We start from the raw sequence: 18,111 nt of genomic DNA, 5'->3' as shown, positions 1-18,111 counted from the left end.
ACGGCGGATTGACGGTTCGTGTATTTGATGGAGTCGGTGCGCATGCCGTGTGTATGGCCGCCTCTGTGGTCTCCTGTTACTCCGCTGCGTGGGCCGCATTCTGACGCATTACTGGTCCAAAGCCATTTTGTTTTTCTTTGCTCTTCTTTTTCCTTTGTTTCTCTCCTCCCGCATCCAGGCTGCACCGCTGCTGCTACTCACACGAAACCAAGAAATGCAATTTACTCAAGTCATGCGCCAGCCACGCCGCGCCACACCGCTTTTCCCACTCGCGGTGTTGCTGCTGATGTGCTGCGCCAGTGGGTGTGTTGCTGCTGTACCCGCCACACAGTACCAGTGTGGGTTTGACGTGGTGAAGAGGAGGAACGGCCCCGCTGTCGACTGCGGTGGTGCATGAGGTGCCGCGCAAGGGACAGGGCGCGATACAGACGTACACCGTCGCCACACAGGATGACGACAGTGGCTGGGAGCCGATCCGCATGGCGGTGTCCACGGAGGATCTGGAGAGAGGCACGAACAAGAGGAAGAAGTACTGCGAAGAGGGAGAGGATGAGTGCTACAATGCATTGGGGCACAGGGTGTCATGCAAAGCAGAGCATTTCCTGACGGAGGCAAAGAAACAATCGCACACTGGAAAGATTCTTCCCGGTGCCGTCAAACTGCACACTGAGCGACTCCTTGTGAAACCCACTGGTGGGACGATAACTGTACCGAGGGCTATGAATGGACCGTGCAGCCACTTTACGGTTCCTACCAGGCACAAGAGTGACGGTGTGCCGAATGCAGATTTTATCATCTACGCTGCTGCTAGGCCATCAGGCACGAATAGCAGGGCTGTGTGGACGGCCGCGTGCAACACATTGACAGATCTTCGCCCCTACATTGGCGCCATGAACTTTGATCCGAAGTACTTGACTGACACGGCGTGGGGCGTTCGCGTTGCCGCACACGAAATTGCGCATGCACTTGGGTTCAGCCAGGAGAGCATGAGAGAAAAGAGTCTGCTGAAGAAGCGAGAGAGAAGTGTGCGTGGGAAGCACCGCAGGATGGTGGCAGGGAAGCACGTTCAGGAGAAGACGAAAGCGCACTTTGGTTGTAAGTCTCTCGAGGGCATGGAGCTGGAGGACGAAGATGGCCCTCGGGAAAAAGAAATCCCTCACTGGAAGGGACGCCACGCGCGGGACGAGCTGATGGCCCCCGCAGTTGGTGCCGGCTACTACACGGCTCTGACGATGGCGGTTTTCGCGGATATGGGATACTACCGCGTGAATTGGAGCATGGCGGAGCCGATGAGCTGGGGCAGCCGCAGTGGCTGCGACTTCCTGGAGAAGAAGTGCAATACAACCGATAATCTTGCCGCCAAGTATCCTCACATGTTTTGCGATGCTACCGACACAGAGACGCTTCGCTGCACCTCCGACCGCCGTCACGTTGGGACGTGCACCGCAAGCATCGTTGAGGACAAGGGGAGTCTGGTGGATAAGGACGTTTGCCCTGTCGTTTCTTCCGAATTTTACGAAATATCGTCTGGGACAACGTACAGGACGTGCTCGGACGAAAATGTGGATTATCTCCCTTGGTCGCTGATTGGCGGTGACTCGTGGTGCCTGAACGCGGAATTACTGGAGACGAAGGACGGTAATGGCCATAAAAGCGTCAAGGGAGTGTGCGCGCAGGTGTCGTGTGAGGAGGGCACAGTGAGGGTGAGGCACCTCGGCAGCAGTGGGTTTCAGCCTTGCCCTGAGGACACTGACATCCCAGTGACGTTGAAAGATTTTCAGGAAGATGGGAGGATCAAGTGCCCCACGTACGGCGAGGTGTGCACCTTTGCCGCGAACGGCAGCAGTCTTGTCGTTCCGAGTGCGTTGGTGGATGGACAGGGTGACGAGCAATAGGAGGAAGCAGAAGAGTCTGCGGTTGCTTCAGGGTCGCCTTCTCCGGAGAATACTCGTCCACAGTTGTCTCCTGTGGCGTCTGGTGCCTCCATTGAAAAGGAGCCTCCCGGTGCTTCGGCTGCGGGTGTCGCTGGTGGTGGCCTTCATGCCGGTCCGAGGGGTGATCCGGGGGTGCAGACCGAAAGTGAGGACAACACTCAGCGGCGAGGGAGGACACCTGGCAGTGGAAGCGACGGAGCCAACAGAGACTCCGGCCCCGACGCTTTTTTTTTTTTGCGCCATCACCCGGCGAGGACGTTGCACGAGCGGAGGGCGACCCGCGGGCGGATTGCCCAGCGGTGATTCCCAGTGCCTCCGCGCCTGCCACTCCGATTCCGTCCGTCAACAGCGACGATTTTCAGGCGATACCCGATGCGTTGGTACAGCAGGCCGACAGTGATTGTTGTGTGGCTGCTGCTACCGCTGGCCTCATTCCCTTTGTGCTTCTTGTTGTGGTCGCTGCGGCGGTAGTGGTGGTGCCTCTTTGAGCAGCCGCGGCGGCTGGGCGCAATCAAACTGCGGCAGGGCGACAGTATTTACTTGGCACATTGGCCCCGCACTCAAGATGTGCAAAACCGTAGCAATAACACTATAATACACTCACTGCGTTCCCCATGTCCTTCGTTGCTTGCGGGTGATGGGCAAAATGACCGGTCTTTTATTGCCTTGTTTGTTATTCTGGGAAAAGGTGTTTTTGTTTTATTGCTTAGAGGGTCTAACTTCCGTGGAAACTGTGTGTGAACGAAGTAACATGGAGAGAAAAGACAGTTCCCAGCACCACATGTATACACTCGTTTTTTGATGCGATTGGGACGAGGGGAAATCACCGTACTCTAATCATGAGTAAAATGTAAAGGAAATGTGCTCCAATGGAGGCGGGGTCGTGCCAGTAGCTGTTTCCCTGAAGGACAGGGACGACTGCCTCTGCCTCCGTAATTGGTGCATGCGGCTTTATCTTTTACACTTTTGCTTGTTTTTGTGACTTTGCTTTTTTTGTGCGTCATTGCGAGAATGTGGACCTCAAATAATTTCTGTGCTTCGGCTTTCAATCTGCATGCGTCCTTTTTATTTCTTTGCATTCCCGATTTTTGCATCCGTTTTTGAATGGCTGTGTGTGTTTCGGGTGCTCTGCTGCACTGTCGGTAGTGTGTATTAATTCCTTCTGTCCCTGCTCTTCTGATTGTGAAAACACGCTGTGGGTCAGGGTGCATGGCTCCGTGGTTGCGGCACTATTTGTTGTGGTTGCGTTGGGGCAGCCCCGACAAGACTGCCAACGTGTGGCTCTTGGGTGTCTCGTTGGGCTCATTTTCGTCTCCTGCGCGATGGACTCCCGTCTTCGGCGCACCCTTTCGTGCAGTGGCGTCAGTGCAACAAGGTGGCAATGTTGTTGTTGTCGCTGCTTCAGCTGTTTTGTTTTTCCCTCTGGTATTGTGAGGTGCAGGTGCCGGATGTGGCGGCAATGAGCCGAAGATAAGGAAGGAGGAGGATGGTGCGTGCGTGCGGGAGGACCCTGCGGTGTTGCAGCGGTGCGCACTGTTTGCGGGCTTGATGCGCCCCTTTGGTGCATGGCGTGTCTTGGTGTGTCCTTCTTGCCGTGTGTGGTGCCAGCCGGCTTTTCACGATTGTGGCAATGGCGTGTTGACAGCTGTGTTTGGGTTGGCGTTGGCTGTTCCACCCTCTGGGGCTACGACGACGGACGCGTCACAATGAGCGACAACAATCGCGCACGACGCCTGGTCTGCAGGCAAGTGACGCATCGATTGCCGACGCGGCGCGGCCCTCTTGCCTTTTTCGTCCCTCTGGTAGCCTACAGTCTGATGTCTAGCCGTAGTGGTCTCCTCTTTTCTCACTCATTTTGTGTGTGACCGCATAAACTGACCACAACAATTGTACAACACAAGTATTACAGAGTGCAGGGCTGTGTGTGTGTGCCTGCTGCCGTGGATTGGAGTGTGTGTCGTGCGTGGTGTGCGGCGTACGGTGCATGCCTGGCTGCTGCCCTCTCCTCATGTGGTGTGCCCTCTGTGTGTGTCTGCCGCACCTCTCGTCTCCCCTGTTGCTCTCCATGTCCCTCACTGTGCAGATCAGCTCCACACCACTGAACGACCACACTCACGATGATGATGACGTGCCGTCTGCTGTGCGCCCTGTTGGTGCTCGCCCTGTGCTGCTGCCCTTCCGTGTGTGCGACAGCAAGTGAAATTAAACCTCAACAAAAGGCCGATCCAACGAAGTCTAATCCTGACGGACAAGCTCTGGTGACGGATTCGCCTAGTGCAGCTCATCCTTCGCCACTGTCAAAAGATAAGAAAGAAGCGGCAGAGTCAGAAAGTAATTCCAATGATCTACAGGAAGAATCCGGGAAATCTGCTGGGGAAGAGGCGGATCGTGAAGAGACCGATAACGCAAATGACAACAATAAGAAATCAAATGCACCATCTACGACCACCACGACTACAACAAAGGCACCAACCACAACGACAACGACGACGACCACCACAACTACCACAATGGCACCAAGTACTACGAGTACAAAGTCGCCAACCACGACGACCACCCGCGCACCGTCACGTCTTCGCGAAATCGACGGCAGCCTCAGCAGCTCTGCGTGGGTGTGTGCCCCGCTGCTGCTCGCCGTATCCGCGCTGGCGTACACCACTGTGAACTAAAGAATTGTATGCGGGCTGTGCGTGCCAGCGCTCAACCACGGGGATTTTTGTGCGCGTCTACTGTGGTCCGATGTAAATAAATAGGGGAAAATAATGATTTTGTGTTTTGCTTCATTTGCTTCTGCTGCCCTGCTGTGTGCTCCATGTTGTTGCTCCCTGTATCCGTCACGTTGAACGCATCCCAGAAACACTTGTATGCACGAAACGCTCAAAACTGTTTGCGTGGACGCATGTTTTGTGTGCTGTTGCATGCTCACTGGAGCTAACCGATGCAGACTTTTCGTGTTTTTTTACTTTATTGCTCTTTCTTTACTTCTGTTTTGTTTTATTTGCTTTTTCTCATTAATTGCTGCGGGGCGTTGTGTGTGTTTTTTCTCCTCCCACTGATTTCAACTGCCTCATGGTGTGTTTGCTGCTGCTGCCGGGCTGCTGCCATTTGTCACGTTGCGTGGCTGTGTGTGGTGTAGCGGCCGTGTCTCTATTTTTTGGTTCCTCTCTGCGTTGGCGGGGCGTTAGTTTGTGCTGAAGGCTACACGCAAGTGACAGGAGTGATGGCGATGATGACTGGCCGTGTGCTGCTGGTGTGTGCCCTCTGCGTGCTGTGGTGCGGTGACGGCGGTAGATGTGACGAGGCGGACACGGCAGTTTCTGGGATAGGTGGTGGATCTCTGCCGGAATCAAAAGGAGTTGTAAAGTCCCCAGAAGGACCCCAAGGCTTAAAAGATGAAGCACGAAGTGGTAAAGGGAAAAAACCTCCCACATCTTCAGAGGATGAAGCTGAAGAAGATGAAGAAGAAGAAGATAATGATGATGATGATGGTCCAGGGACAGATGAAGAAGAAAGAACTGAAAGTCAAGGTGATCAAGAAGTGGCAGTTAGATCAGACCCAAATTCCGGGGAAAAGGAATTTAAGTGGCAGCGATAAGAAAACAGGACAGGCAACTCCATCTACACAGGGCATTTCTCATTCCGACACTCAGGAATCAAATGCCATTCTTACGCAAACGGAAGTTGAAGAAAAGAATGAGACTGACGAAAATACACCTGCAGCAGAGAACGCACTCACAACAGGTAACGGAGAGAACACACTGCCTGCTGGAATTGTGGAAGGAAATCTTCCATCATCTTCAAAAGACAGTGTTGATTCCCGCGAAAAGGATGGCGAAGACACCACGAGTGAAGATAAAAAAAATGTTCCGTCGCCTGCGACCTCAGCCACACCACAAAGCCACCGAAACAAAGGCTCAGAAGGGACTGGGGAAGATACAAAAGCAACGACAGTAACCGCCAATACAACTGATACGACGAATACACAAAACAGTGAAGGCAGCACCGCGGTCTCCCACACCACCTCCCCTCTTTTGCTTCTTGTTGTTGTTGCGTGTGCGGCTGCTGCTGTGGTGGTGGCCGCGTGAGAGTGAGGGAGAGAGAGCCGTGCACCGCCCGCACACACACTCGTCCTTCTCCCTCTCTGTGTGTGTGTCCCCTTGCATGGACTCTCGCCCTCACCTCACCCCACGAGGCACACACATAATGTGCCCATTGTATATTGCATGCACACCCATGCAGGCCCGTTGGTGCTCTCTTTTGCACCACACGCACCGCTGCCGTCCTGCCTGGCTGCATGGGCGGAGCACCGTAACTGTTTTTGTTTTGTTTCCATTGCATTGAGTGGGCGACCTCTCTCTCTCTCTCTGTGTGTGTGTTTTGCTTTACGGGAGCAATGAGAGTGTGTGCGCTGGTCGTCCCACGGTTCGGCTTTTTTGTTTTACTTGTGTTGTGTTTGAGTGCACCCATTACCCTTGTTTTTGAATTGGTGGGTTTTTTTTATTACCGATGCGTGATTTTTTTTTTCTTTTTTCTTTCGTTTGGAGAGAGTGTCAGTGTTTCTTATCCTTGTCAAGTCGTCAAATGTTTTCTTTTACGTACAGCATGCGTCAGTTGATCCACGTCACCCTACGGTCTCCAGTGCTGCTGGTGCTTCTGGTTGTGATGATGTTTGATGTGCCGGCGTGTGCTTTGCTGCCAGCCTGACGTACTCCTGCTCCTCTGACAAAGCGATGCGTGCGGACAGGGAAAAGTCGATCCCGGCTGTGGTGAGGGACGTGCCTTTTGGATATGAGGGTGCGTCGCAGACATGCACCGTCATTGGGAGGAATGGATGGGCGCCCACCCGCATCGATGTGTCGACAAGGGACCTGGATGATACCAGGAAGTATTGCAGCTCAGAGCGGTATTGCGCAATGAATTCATTGGTGGCAATTGCGATTGCGAAGGTGACATTGTTTTTCTATGCTGAGAAAAGGGAGGTATTTGTTTCGTTATACTTTGCTGCCACTGTTCGTTTAATGGCCTGCGGGCTGTCCGTAGCGATGTGGCCGGTTTTTCCTTCTTGAACGTTGCTGTCGTGCGAGAGGGTGTGTTCCCAAATAGTCGGATGCTCAGTTGTCGAGGACGCGGCATTCCCACAGCGTGTGCGGCAGGGCCTCCCGTGTATTGTCGGGGCTCAGCGGCTGGTGGGGGTTGCAGCAGAGGAGTGGCTGAAGGGCTACGGCTTTCATTGGAGCTTGCAGAGGTGCGTTGTCCGTTTTTTGCTCGTTGATACGCTTGACATTTTCGGTAGTGACCTGCGCGTGAGGCACTTGTTGGGAAGACCGTGGAGCTGTCGCAGAATCCACGTGTGAGGCCTTCTGCAACGATTGGAGTGCCAGGGTTAGTGCGTCGGCCGTGTGCCTTCATATTGTGGACGGACGAGAAGACGCTGCTGCAGCTTGGGCAGGACGACGTTGATCCGCTACTCGTCATTCTACGAGGAGGTGCCGTGGACACGCCAGGTGGAGGTTCCGGAGGAGGTCCGGGCGGTCCTGCCTCCTCAGTGTGAGGAAGGGACGGCACCACCGACATAAAGGGTTGCTTGTGATCCGCAGGGCGCGTGCCGGTCTGCCGAGGAGTGGGCAGGAGGACGTCCATCAGCCGCTTGTTGGTCGGCGAGGAGTGGCGGTGCTCACGTCGGGAAGAGGTTCCGGTGGAGGCGGAGCGCAGACGCGATCCCAACAGCACCGCAGCACAGCCGATCCCAGAGGGCAGGGAAGTGGCGCCGCCATGCCTCGGGGCATCACAGGCCTGGGATCGAGAGGGCACCAAGCTGTTTCGCACGGACCTCTAGCAGCGTAGAGAAGCCACGGCGGAGGGCATGATTGCGGTCCTCCCGTTTGCGGAGCACTTCAGCTCGGGGCAGGCTGCCGCTGCAACACACTCGGCCTGCTACATTCCGTCCGTCCAGGTTCCTGTGGGACTGTCACGGCTGCCGCTCGCACGGTGCCTCGGTGCATCTCCAACCATGTGATTACAGCAGCCAGAGGCGTTGCACACGCCGAGGTGGAAGCATCACAGTCAGCTTCACGCAGGGAAAAAAGCATCATGTTTCCGTCGTGGCAGCATGCCTGCCTGTCGCGGGATGCCGTCCTCCGTCCCTGCAGTGTGGGATGGCAGATGGTGGTCCGAGTCCGTGTAAACGGGTGGACGCCCAGTGGGAGACACACAGTGCGCGTTGCGCAGTCACGTCGGGAAACGAGACGCTGCGGCCGCTGAACCGCGTTGCCTGTGCCGGGTCGTCGGACAGCCAAAATTCCATGCCGGTTGGGGTGGCGGCGAGGTCCTCTCCTGCCGTCGTTGATGGTGAGCAACCGTCCCGCAGCTCATGATGTGAAAAGCGACGAATGTTGCTCGCAAAGTGAGCAGTGTGAGCCATTGCCGTGGGAAGGCTGCAGAGGTTCACCGCGTACATACTGGGGCAGGCCGGTGGGCACACGCGGAAGGCGGTGGTCTCCACGCAGTTGGTGCCACAAGCAACAGGCGCTCGCACGGCAAGGTGTGGCGCACCAAGAAGGCCACGCCACCGGCACGACCACTGCAGGCCTGGTGGAAGTCACCGCAGTCAATGAGCCTCGTCGCTGGGGCACTCTCGTGCCGGCACTCCTGCAGAAGAACCATGCCGGGATGGTGCTGCGCCAGTCGAGCAGCAGGGGCAATCCCGAAGGGCGAATGGCCTGAAGTTCTGAGCTGCCAGACAACTAAAAGGCCATCCTCATCGGAGCTGCGGTTCTTGCGGACACCACCGCAGCGGGTGACGCCGTCGTGGTCCCCATCACGCTCGCAGCAATGCCCTGCCACAATCACTCCCACAGAGAGACAAGGAAGAGTGTGTGGATGTGTGCGGAGAGCACAGCGACTGTCATCGTCAGAGGAGGCCATCGTGGCACCGTCCGTCAGTCGTCAGCACACAACGAGCAACGCCCGCAACCGGAAGTGCAAAAACAGAGGGGAGAAAATGACCCCAAGAGCAGGCAGCACCCTCACGCATAGCGGGCATCGTGCGGCCACGTCATCATTCCAGCACGGAACGCAAGCCCACGCCCCGCTGTCGCCAACAGCATTCATGCAGACCACTGTGCAAATACTTATGTGTGTGTGCTGGAAGAGCAGAAAAAAGAGGGAGCACAGGGAGGCACATCAGCACAGCAAGAGGCACAGCTGGATGGCAGCGATACATGCGGTGCGGCCCCAACCTCAACAATCACGCACGGTGGCAGCACACACCCATCCACAAAAACAAAACAAAAGGAAACAAAACAGAAGAAAAACACGGAGGCAGGGTGTGGCTGTGTGTGTGGCGCTGCGGGTGTCTGCCCGCCCTGGCCGCAAAGAAACAAAACAAGAGGGAAAGAAATGTGTGCTCCGCCCCACAGGCCCTCGTCGCACGCCCACACGTCACGGCTTCCTCAGCGCGCCGTTCTTCGCGGCCCCTCCTCATGCGTGCAGCAGGCGAGGCGCACAGGGCCGTCGTCATGAGCGTGTCGGTGGGTGTGCGAGTGGAGCAGTTGGGCGGGAAACACACGGCACCCCTCACAGGAAGAGCGCAGAAGAAACAATTAAAAGAGGGAAGAGTAGAAAAGAAAAAAACTTCCATAGTGATTGCCCCCAAAAGCAAAAAAGAGAACAGAAGAGGGATTAGAGGTTTAAAACGCACAAATTAATAACAAAAAAGTAGCAAAAAAATTTAGAGCAAACAGGAAAAAAACTAAAGAAATTAAAGAAACAAAAAAAGACGAAGCGTGGGACGACCAGCGCACACATTCTCTCATTGCTCCCGTAAAGCAAAACACACACACAGGGAGAGAGAGAGAGAGAGGTCGCCCACTCAATGCAATAAAAACAAAACAAAAACAGTTACGGTGCTCCGCCCATGCAGCCAGGCAGGACGGCAGCAGTGCGTGTGGTGCAAAAGAGAGCACCAACGGGCCTGCATGGGTGTGCATGCATATATACAATGGGCACATTATGTGTGTGCTTCGTGGGGTGAGGTGAGGGCGAGAGTCCATGCAAGGGGACACACACACAGAGAGTGAGTGAAAAATGAGTGTGTGTGCGGGCGGTGCACGGCTCTCTCTCCCTCACTCTCACACGATCGCCACCGCAGCAGCAGCCGCACACGCAACAACAAGAAAAAGCAAAAGAGGGGAGGTGGTGTGGGAGACCGCGGTGCTGCTGTCACTGTCGCCAGGCGTCGCCGTACCATTTATTCGAGCGGCGGTGGTTGTTTTTGCTGTTTGTGGTGCTGTCTCACTGAGAGTTGGAACAACGTTGGTATTGCCAGTTTCAAGGCTGTCGTGTTGTTCTTCAGAGCTTTGAGCATCATCCTTATCTGCCTTATTCTGGACATGATCACCGCTGCCACTTGTAGAGGAAGATGAGGTTGTTGGTTCTGCTGGACTGCCGGCTGCTGCATTCTTCCTCGAATCCTCTGTGTCTCTGTCATGGCTGTGCTGCCCTTGTGTAGCATCCCCTGAAGGCGGTTCCGGTGCTTTTGATTCCATTTTGGATTCTGACGGCATGTTTTTGTTCTTTACTTTTTTTTGATTCTGTAAGTTTTCTTGATCAGGTAGTGGGCTTTCTTCACCCTCTGATGATGGTAGTAATGGTGGTGTTGTTTCTCCTCCATTATTTTTACTTTCGCGAGACCTGGTTTGTGCTTTATTTTTTTGTTTTTCTCTTCCTGTTTTTTCATCTTCTCTCTGTTCATCATCGCCCGAATTATTGCGAGGGTCAACATCTCCTTTTGTCTCTGTGTCCCTGGGCAATTGTTTAATGCCGGAAGTACCCATCGAAGAGGGGTTTTCACCAGAACGAGTGGAAGTGCTGCCAGATGAAGAGGACAATTGATCGGTGGTTTGGTCTTGGGACTCCTTTGGCTCTTTGCTGCCGGGATCCAAGTTTTTTTTTTCATTCCCTTCTTGACCAGCCACAGGTAACTGCCCGCCTTCATCACCTGTCCCTGACACTCCAGGCCCAGACACCGGCAAGGATGCTGCTCCTGCACCTGCAGCACCCTGCCCTCCTCCTGCACCAGGCGCTTCATTGCCCCCAATACCAGCCAGCAGACTACTAGGCGATTTTCCTCCCACACTGTCCAATGGGCCATCAAGACTTTCTAATTCTTCTCCTTCTCTTTCCCCAGCTGCAACCGCCTTTATTAATCCCATTCGGGTGAAATCAACCCGAAATCCGCCTTCAGGCGCAGTCCGTTATTCCCTCCATTATGCGTGTGCGTCAAGACGTTCCCATCACCCTCAACGCAGCGGTTGTCCCTTGCAGCTCCAAAAACAGTGAGGCACCACAGCACGCAGAGGGCACACACCAGCAGCACACGGCCAGTCATCATAATCGCCATCACTCCTGTCACTTGCGTGCAGCCTTCAGCAAAAACTAACGCCCCGTCAACGCAGAGTGAAAGCAACAAAAGAGAAAAGAGAGACAAGTCACTCAGCCACGTACAGTGACAACAACAACATCCCATCAACACCATAAGGCAGAGGGAATCGGTGCGATTGCAAACAACACACACAGCCCTGCAAACCAGAATCCAAAAAGTAAAGACGCACAACAACAGAGTTGAGAGTCCGGAAGACTCCCAAAAAGTAAAAAAATGAAAAAATGATCAGGCACGACTTTCATTTCATGTGCCATGTGGCACAAAACGACCGTGTTTTTGTCTATACATATTGCCTGCACAAGGAAAAACAATAAAATCAAAAATAAAACAGATCGTACTGTTCCACCAGCACACAAAACACCCCTCACACTTCATTGCGGCATCCGGCCTGATCCTCCAATCCTCCTTTTTTTTGTGCAGTCCACGGCACGCACAGCAGTAAGGCTGGCAACGCTGTGGGAAAGGAAGAAAATAAAAGTAAGAAACACGTCACCCATTGCAGTGTACGGCGATTAAACATCGGAGGGAAAAAGAAAAAGAAGGGCTGCTGACTATCCCATCCGTGCAAAAGCAGCAGACAATAAAAAAGAATCATTTAAATAAAGCAGAGAAAACACGCGGAAAAAGCGGCACGTACTGTCCATTAGAAATCGCACAACCGCATTCTACGGCTCATAAAAATGCCATTTCCCCACACACTCCTTGAAGTAGGGGCAGAAAATGCCCAAGGCACACACCCATGGACGGCACCGTCACCAATTCATTTTGGGAACAATAAAACAGTAGAGCCATTGGCATCAGTGGTGCTGTTTCCCGCGCCAAATTCCCCCTTTTGGCGGGCACTGGCACCGCTTCCCCCGCAGCCGCGTCAATGCCCAGATCCTGTGGCAGTTTGGCCAAAAAATTCCCGGGGCACAGTGTCGCTTTTCCCTCCTTGCAATCCGCTTCAGTCTGCTTGCCACGCAAAAGGGACATCTGTAGTTCTTGCCTGGTCAGTGGGCGGTTGCACAGACAGAAATGCGCCAGCGTCACCTGACTGGAGCCTGAGCCACTGCAACCGTCACCTCCAACGTAGAAGCATGAGACGTCGAGCAACTGCGCCCCACGTGTAACTGTCGTTGCTGAGCTCCCCAAAGTTTTGCCATCCACGCACACGCTGCCCATGCCGTTCTGGAGCACGACTGCCACCCGGTACGTTCTCTCCAGCCCCCAGTTCCCGTGCTGCACTTCTCCCGCCTCACCGTCAAACGTCGCCTACCGCTTATTGTCCGCCGTGACTGACAGTCCCACCATCCTCACGCCCCCAGCGCCACCCACAACAACCATAATGGCGCTGCCGCTGCCCGCAGGAGCCGCCCCAATCGTCGCCGTCACCAAAAGAGTGAACTCCTTGTTCACAATGTGGAAGCGTTGATTCCGCCACCGATTACCCATACGCCACTCTGCCCACACTCCAGGCCCCTCAAACGTCGCACCGCCCTCAACCTTCGTTGCTGTCCCAATCACCGTGGCACTCGCCGCGAGATATTCGTTCACCCAGCAATCCCTCTCACCCTCGTTGGACAAATATCCGACCAGCCCATCCGTGGGCATAGGAGTGCTGCAGGCACCGTCGGATGCGGTTCCCTCTTTGCTGGTGGAAGTGCAAGGCGTTTCGACGTTCTTGTCGACTGCATCCCAATTCCTCAGCGCAGTATTTATTTCATCCAGTTACTCAGTGAGGTGTGCGAGCACAACACGCCCTTGTCCTGCATTCCACTCGTACAGGGCAAACACTTCACCACCCTTGTACTGCAGAGTATCTGCGTTTTTAGAAACACCATCAGCAAATAACAGTCCAATGGGGTAAAATCGATTCATATCAGTCATATAAAGACGCAACACGCTCGTGGCTCTCCGAATATTATTCTGCCTGGGAAAGGCAAACAGCATTACACTCCTCCCCTCGATGGATACCGTCACAATTTCGAGTCGGCCACAAGTCGTAGCACTCTTCAAGGCCTCACTCAAGACATTCAAATGTGCTCCGCCAAATTACATCCATTCCTCCCCCATTTCACCGGAATCATGCACTTTCCCGTCATGGCCGCCATGCGTGGCGACCATGAGGGGGTTTCCCTCCCACTCGAAAATATTGGGATCAGCGCAATCCCGTCAGCAAAACCCTCCGCAGGGAACCCCCAATTCCCGCCACAGCCCTTCGAATGGATGATGTTGCAGACTTTTGTGTTGTCCCCCTTCACAGCCACAAGGGGAAACAAAATCGCGGTGCCATTCGCCACCACGCCCCTGCCGCCAATACCCCAGAACCCATTCCATGACTTCGCTCGTAGCTGAGAGTCAACAACAGCGTTGGAAAGGCTCCCAGCACCCCACGTGATGCGCTTGCCCACATCGTTGGAGACCAAAAACGTCACCCAAAAAAGGCACAAGCTCCCAAATGTGTGGAGTTTCCAAAATCGCGCTGGCGTTTTTCGCAGGAAGGCGTTCCACAGGCAGAAAAATATTGCCGTCTTTCGTCAACGCCTTGGGACCGTTCAATTGAGACGCGTGACCCGCCTCTTCTCTTCGTTCCACGGCAATGACCGTCCTCCAGTCCGTCACGCTCTCCGCTGCGATTCCTTTCGTCCACTCCTCCCGTGTAAAACTCACGTACTTTGACCAAATGCCAACACTGGCACTAGAAGGGACTCCCTAATTGACCTTGGCAATACCCACAATCAAGCCATAGTATTTCAAAAAGAAAACGGCCAATAAAGAATTTGAAACCATTTTATCCATAGCTGTTGCCTCTCAAACGCGCCAGAAGACACCTTCGTTTCCCACCATACAAAAATAGCCATAGGCTTTGGATCACCCACCCTCTTCGCATGCGCAACTCCAGCGCCGCAGCACATCATCACGACGAGGAGGAGCACCGCAAAAGTAAACACACGCCGGGACATGTTGGGCCTCTGCGGCTCACTCTCTCTTCCTTCCGCTGGATCCGGTCACGTGGCGACGGTTGTGTGTGCGGGGTGCCTTCACTGCAGCAACACGTGAGAGCATATAAATATGTGTGTGTGGGCGGTGTGTGTGCTGTTGTTCCTTTCAGTGCCTTCGAATTTCACAGTAGCGATTAGCGCTTGTTTGCTTTCCTTTTCAAGTGTGTGTGTGTCAGAAATGGGGAGAAGAGCACAGGGAAGCACATTAGACACACCAATGGGGTGCACAGCGTGTCACTGCAGCAGCAGCAATCATTTATTCCAACCACTCACACGCCGAGGTTGAAGGGCTGTGTGTTTTTTCAAAAAAGGCGACGCACGACCACCAACAGACGTGCCAGCGCTCATAGCCAAAAAAAAAAAAAAAAGGGATACCCGCCTCGTGGGCAACAGGACAACATCTTCGGCCCACACAAAAGCAGCGGGAAAAGCACTAAACAGACAACAGTCAGCGGCACACACGCCAGACCCAGCTGTGCCGCACGGAGCCAGTCGCCTGCCCTGTTGCTGAGAAACACAGCATGGAATATCCGCCGGCCATTGCGTCGGGGATGCACGCCAAGCCGTGCACAAAATCCCACCAGGACCCAAAGCATTAACTCTAACTTCGCACACATCCCCCATAGTCGCATCCTCGCCATTCCGAGCTGTGCCTCAGAAAGTGGTGAAGGGCAGCGTCGAAGGAGTCAAACGCCTCCGCACCGTCGCAGTGCATCAGACTGAATGAAAGGCCAAAGTCCTCCACACTCATCACAGACGCGTCACACGCGCCGCCGTACTTCTCCCTCATGGAACGCCAATCAAAAGTAAATGTCAACTCCCTCTTTCCCAGGGCGGCAGCGTGGGCCATTTCAAACGCCGTCCCGCAGTCCGGCCCATCCAAGCAAAACAGACACAGGTCCGCAATGACGGCGTCACGCCGCCTTACCATCTCCATTTTCTTCACCCACATCTCCCCAGCCCCTGGGGCCACGTTTCCAGCGGGAATGAGCGGCAACGCGCAGTGCACCCACAGAGGCGTGCGCACACGATCCTAGCACGCCGCACCCGTGTCTGCGTCGAACACAGCGGGGTCAGCAATGTACACTCCACACATTGTGAAACTGCCACCTTGGCTCCTGTCCCTCCGCTCCTCCAAACGTAAAAGAAAAGGAAGCGGAAGAAGTAAATCAGAGAACGGCGCCGTCGCAACAAGGCAGAAGCACGAGGAGCACCACTCACGCAGGACAGGCGTCGCCCGCAAGCAACGGAAACACAAGTTGAAGACAGAGGATGCCAGGAGCACAAAAATGCAGGACTCCTCGGAAGACTGCGCCCTCAACAAAATGCACCCGCGGCAAGCAAATTAAGAACAAATGTGACGTCGCTGACGCGGCAAGCGGCAGACAGCGACGGGCAAGGTGCCGCTGACGCTACTGCATTGTCCACATTCCTCTCCGCCGCACTCGCCCAGCGCCCGGCGTGGAGCGTGACGCAGAAACAAAAAAAATAAAAGATGCAGATCGCATCGTTAGAGTTTGGAGGGTCCACGTATTGCGGACAACGGGCCCACGCATGTGCCGTCCATGCCGCCTACATCAGGACACCTCGGAGAGGAGAAATACGGCCTCCACGCCATACAGTGCGTTGCTGGGGCGGCACGGTAGTGGTGAGGCAAACACACACACACCTCATCCACAATGCGGCAAGTGAACGGCAAAAGAGCACAGCAACCACAACGCAAACTCCACACACGCGCAGAAGAGAGCGCGCACAGCCCGTCACTTGTTTGTTAGTGAGTGTGTGCGTGGGATGGACGCCACACCAGCAGCAGCTTCGACGGCATCGACGTCTCATACAATAAAACACTCGGCATCTCCACCTCGTGACGCCGGGCCCCAGAAAAACAATATGTGGGCGCAGCGCCTCCACCCTTCAAGCCAGAAGCACGGCGCATCCAACAAACCCGCCTCCCACCCCATCGTGTGGGCAAGACGATGCAGCGGAAAGCTCACACATTAATGCCAGCAATACAATCCCCACGCGCTGTGCACCACAGTGTCAGCTGCGTAAGCATTTGCGACTTTCAGACAATGCAGAACAAAAACAAAAAATGCATTGGCGATGCACAGTGGTCCGAAAGAAAAACGTATATCACAGCCATCCTCCGTCTGCAGCACGGGATAGTGGCCGCACAGGCTGCAGTTGTGGCCGTACTCGCACGCCTTCAGCGTTCACAGCGTGTGCAAAATGACGTGTGTGTGTTTACTTATGCTTGTGTGCATGTCAGCGCCTATACCTGCAGAGCAGCTATGCCGCAGAAGAGAATTCAAAGACAACAAGGGCAGAGAGAAGGACAGCACACACAAATTACTCACCTCATCAGAAACACACGCAGCCGGTGGAATGCGTGCACTCAACCACAACACAAGTAAAACAAACAAAGCCGAAGCGTGGGACGACCAGCGCACACACTCTCATTGCTCCCGTAAAGCAAAACACACACACAGGGAGAGAGAGAGAGAGGTCGCCCACTCAATGCAATAAAAACAAAACAGAAACAGTTACGGTGCTCCGCCCATGCAGCCAGGCAGGACGGCAGCGGTGCGTGTCGTGCAAAAGAGAGCACCAACGGGCCTGCATGGGTGTGCATGCATATATACAATGGGCACATTATGTGTGTGCTTCGTGGGGTGAGGTGAGGGCGAGAGTCCATGCAAGGGGACACACACACAGAGAGTGAGTGAAGGACGAGTGTGTGTGCGGGCGGTGCACGGCTCTCTCTCCCTCACTCTCACGCGGCCACCACCGCAGCAGCAGCCGCACACGCAACAACAATAAGAAGCAAAAGAGGGGAGGTGGTGTGGAAGGCCGCGGTGCTGCCGTCACTGTCGCCAATCTTTGTCGTCGTATCATTTGTGTTGGCGGTTCCTGTTGATTGGGGTGATGCCTCACTCATTTTGACGGTGCTGCTCTCACCAACGTCAGTCGGTGTAGTGGAACTTGTTTGAGTGGTAACGGCGGGTGCGGCTGTGGAAGTTTCCCGAGGTTGTTCCAAGAAAGGAGTGACATTTTCACGTTCCTGCCCCTCTTCTGACGGTGCGGCATCAAAAGTTTCAGTACTCCCCGGAGTATCTTCTGTGCGTTCCCCACTATTACTGCTGACAACATCGTCGTTACCTGAAGGAGATGGCGGATCAATACTCTGTTGATTTCCATTTGATACTTTCGTATTGTCCTCTTGACTGGGTGAAGTCCCCGGCCTTCCTGGTGGACCTTCGTGTTGTACATCTTGCCGCTTTCCGCCCGATGATTGTGAATTTGTCAGTGAATCCGTAGGCTCGGAGCTGGATGGTGTCTGCTGTGTTGTTGATACAGGCTGCAAAGGAGCTTCCAATGACACTTCCCTTGATGCGGAACCCTCAACGTTGTTCAGCTGTGTTTGCTCTGCGGAATGTTTTCCCGCTCCATCAGGCACCGTATGATCGACAGGATTGTGGGTAACTCCAGCACCACTCGCAGGATTAACAGGTGGGCCGACATCAGGTAGCTGACCCTCAGTGCATCCGCCTCCGCCGACACCGCACCACAGCACGCAGAGGGCACACACCAGCAGCACACGGCCAGTCATCATCATCGCCATCACTCCTGTCACTTGCGTGCAGCCTTCAGCACAAACTAACTCCCCGTCAACGTAGAGGGAAAGGCAAAAGAAGAGACACGGCACAGTAAAAAACACCAGCAGCAGCAGCAAAGCAACAAATGATAGCAG

At 54.4% G+C, this 18,111-nt stretch overlaps 4 protein-coding genes and 4 pseudogenes across 4 annotated transcripts, besides 13 other annotated features; 3 read left to right on the top strand and 5 right to left on the bottom strand.

Moving 5' to 3' along the window:
- Positions 1–3,415: part of a sequence feature (areas not merged during assembly with more than two copies in the genome that could not be assigned to a particular haplotype) that runs on past the window's edge.
- Positions 480–1,895, top strand: Tc00.1047053504239.180 (surface protease GP63, putative; the record flags this gene model as incomplete). The annotated part of the gene is made up of 1 exon (XM_814920.1): positions 480–1,895. One exon carries the CDS (start codon positions 480–482, stop codon positions 1,893–1,895), a length of 1,416 nt encoding a protein of 471 aa, XP_820013.1.
- Positions 3,416–3,795: a sequence feature (heterozygous, non-Esmeraldo-like haplotype).
- Positions 3,796–4,803: a sequence feature (areas merged during assembly that could not be assigned to a particular haplotype. This can correspond to areas where the two haplotypes were merged or to regions with more than two copies in the genome that were merged during assembly.).
- On the top strand, positions 4,052–4,603 carry Tc00.1047053504239.171 (mucin TcMUCII, putative; the record flags this gene model as incomplete). The annotated part of the gene is made up of 1 exon (XM_814933.1): positions 4,052–4,603. One exon carries the CDS (start codon positions 4,052–4,054, stop codon positions 4,601–4,603), a length of 552 nt encoding a protein of 183 aa, XP_820026.1.
- Positions 4,376–4,491: a microsatellite.
- Positions 4,804–4,863: a sequence feature (heterozygous, Esmeraldo-like haplotype).
- Positions 4,864–5,837: a sequence feature (haploid, Esmeraldo-like haplotype).
- Tc00.1047053504239.161 lies at positions 5,159–6,019 on the top strand (annotated as a pseudogene).
- Positions 5,371–5,445: a microsatellite.
- Positions 5,838–7,894: a sequence feature (areas not merged during assembly with more than two copies in the genome that could not be assigned to a particular haplotype).
- On the bottom strand, positions 6,750–7,574 carry Tc00.1047053504239.150 (uncharacterized protein; the record flags this gene model as incomplete). Its single annotated transcript, XM_814919.1, has 1 exon — positions 6,750–7,574. The coding sequence occupies one exon, from the start codon at positions 7,572–7,574 to the stop codon at positions 6,750–6,752; it is 825 nt and encodes a 274-aa protein (XP_820012.1).
- Positions 7,895–8,182: a sequence feature (heterozygous, non-Esmeraldo-like haplotype).
- Positions 8,183–9,075: a sequence feature (areas merged during assembly that could not be assigned to a particular haplotype. This can correspond to areas where the two haplotypes were merged or to regions with more than two copies in the genome that were merged during assembly.).
- Positions 9,076–9,415: a sequence feature (heterozygous, non-Esmeraldo-like haplotype).
- Positions 9,213–9,246: a microsatellite.
- Positions 9,416–18,111: part of a sequence feature (areas not merged during assembly with more than two copies in the genome that could not be assigned to a particular haplotype) that runs on past the window's edge.
- Tc00.1047053504239.140 lies at positions 10,064–11,335 on the bottom strand (annotated as a pseudogene).
- Positions 12,295–14,424, bottom strand: Tc00.1047053504239.120 (annotated as a pseudogene).
- On the bottom strand, positions 14,995–15,456 carry Tc00.1047053504239.115 (annotated as a pseudogene).
- Tc00.1047053504239.110 (mucin-associated surface protein (MASP), putative) lies at positions 17,134–17,982 on the bottom strand (the record flags this gene model as incomplete). Its single annotated transcript, XM_814918.1, has 1 exon — positions 17,134–17,982. The coding sequence occupies one exon, from the start codon at positions 17,980–17,982 to the stop codon at positions 17,134–17,136; it is 849 nt and encodes a 282-aa protein (XP_820011.1).

The sequence above is a fragment of the Trypanosoma cruzi genome, genomic scaffold (assembly GCF_000209065.1).
Source record: "Trypanosoma cruzi strain CL Brener 1047053516725 genomic scaffold, whole genome shotgun sequence".
In the NCBI taxonomy this organism is placed as follows: Eukaryota; Euglenozoa; class Kinetoplastea; order Trypanosomatida; family Trypanosomatidae; genus Trypanosoma; species Trypanosoma cruzi.
The sequence above is the reverse complement of the archived record's forward strand: the minus strand, read 5'-3'. Positions and strand labels throughout refer to the sequence as shown.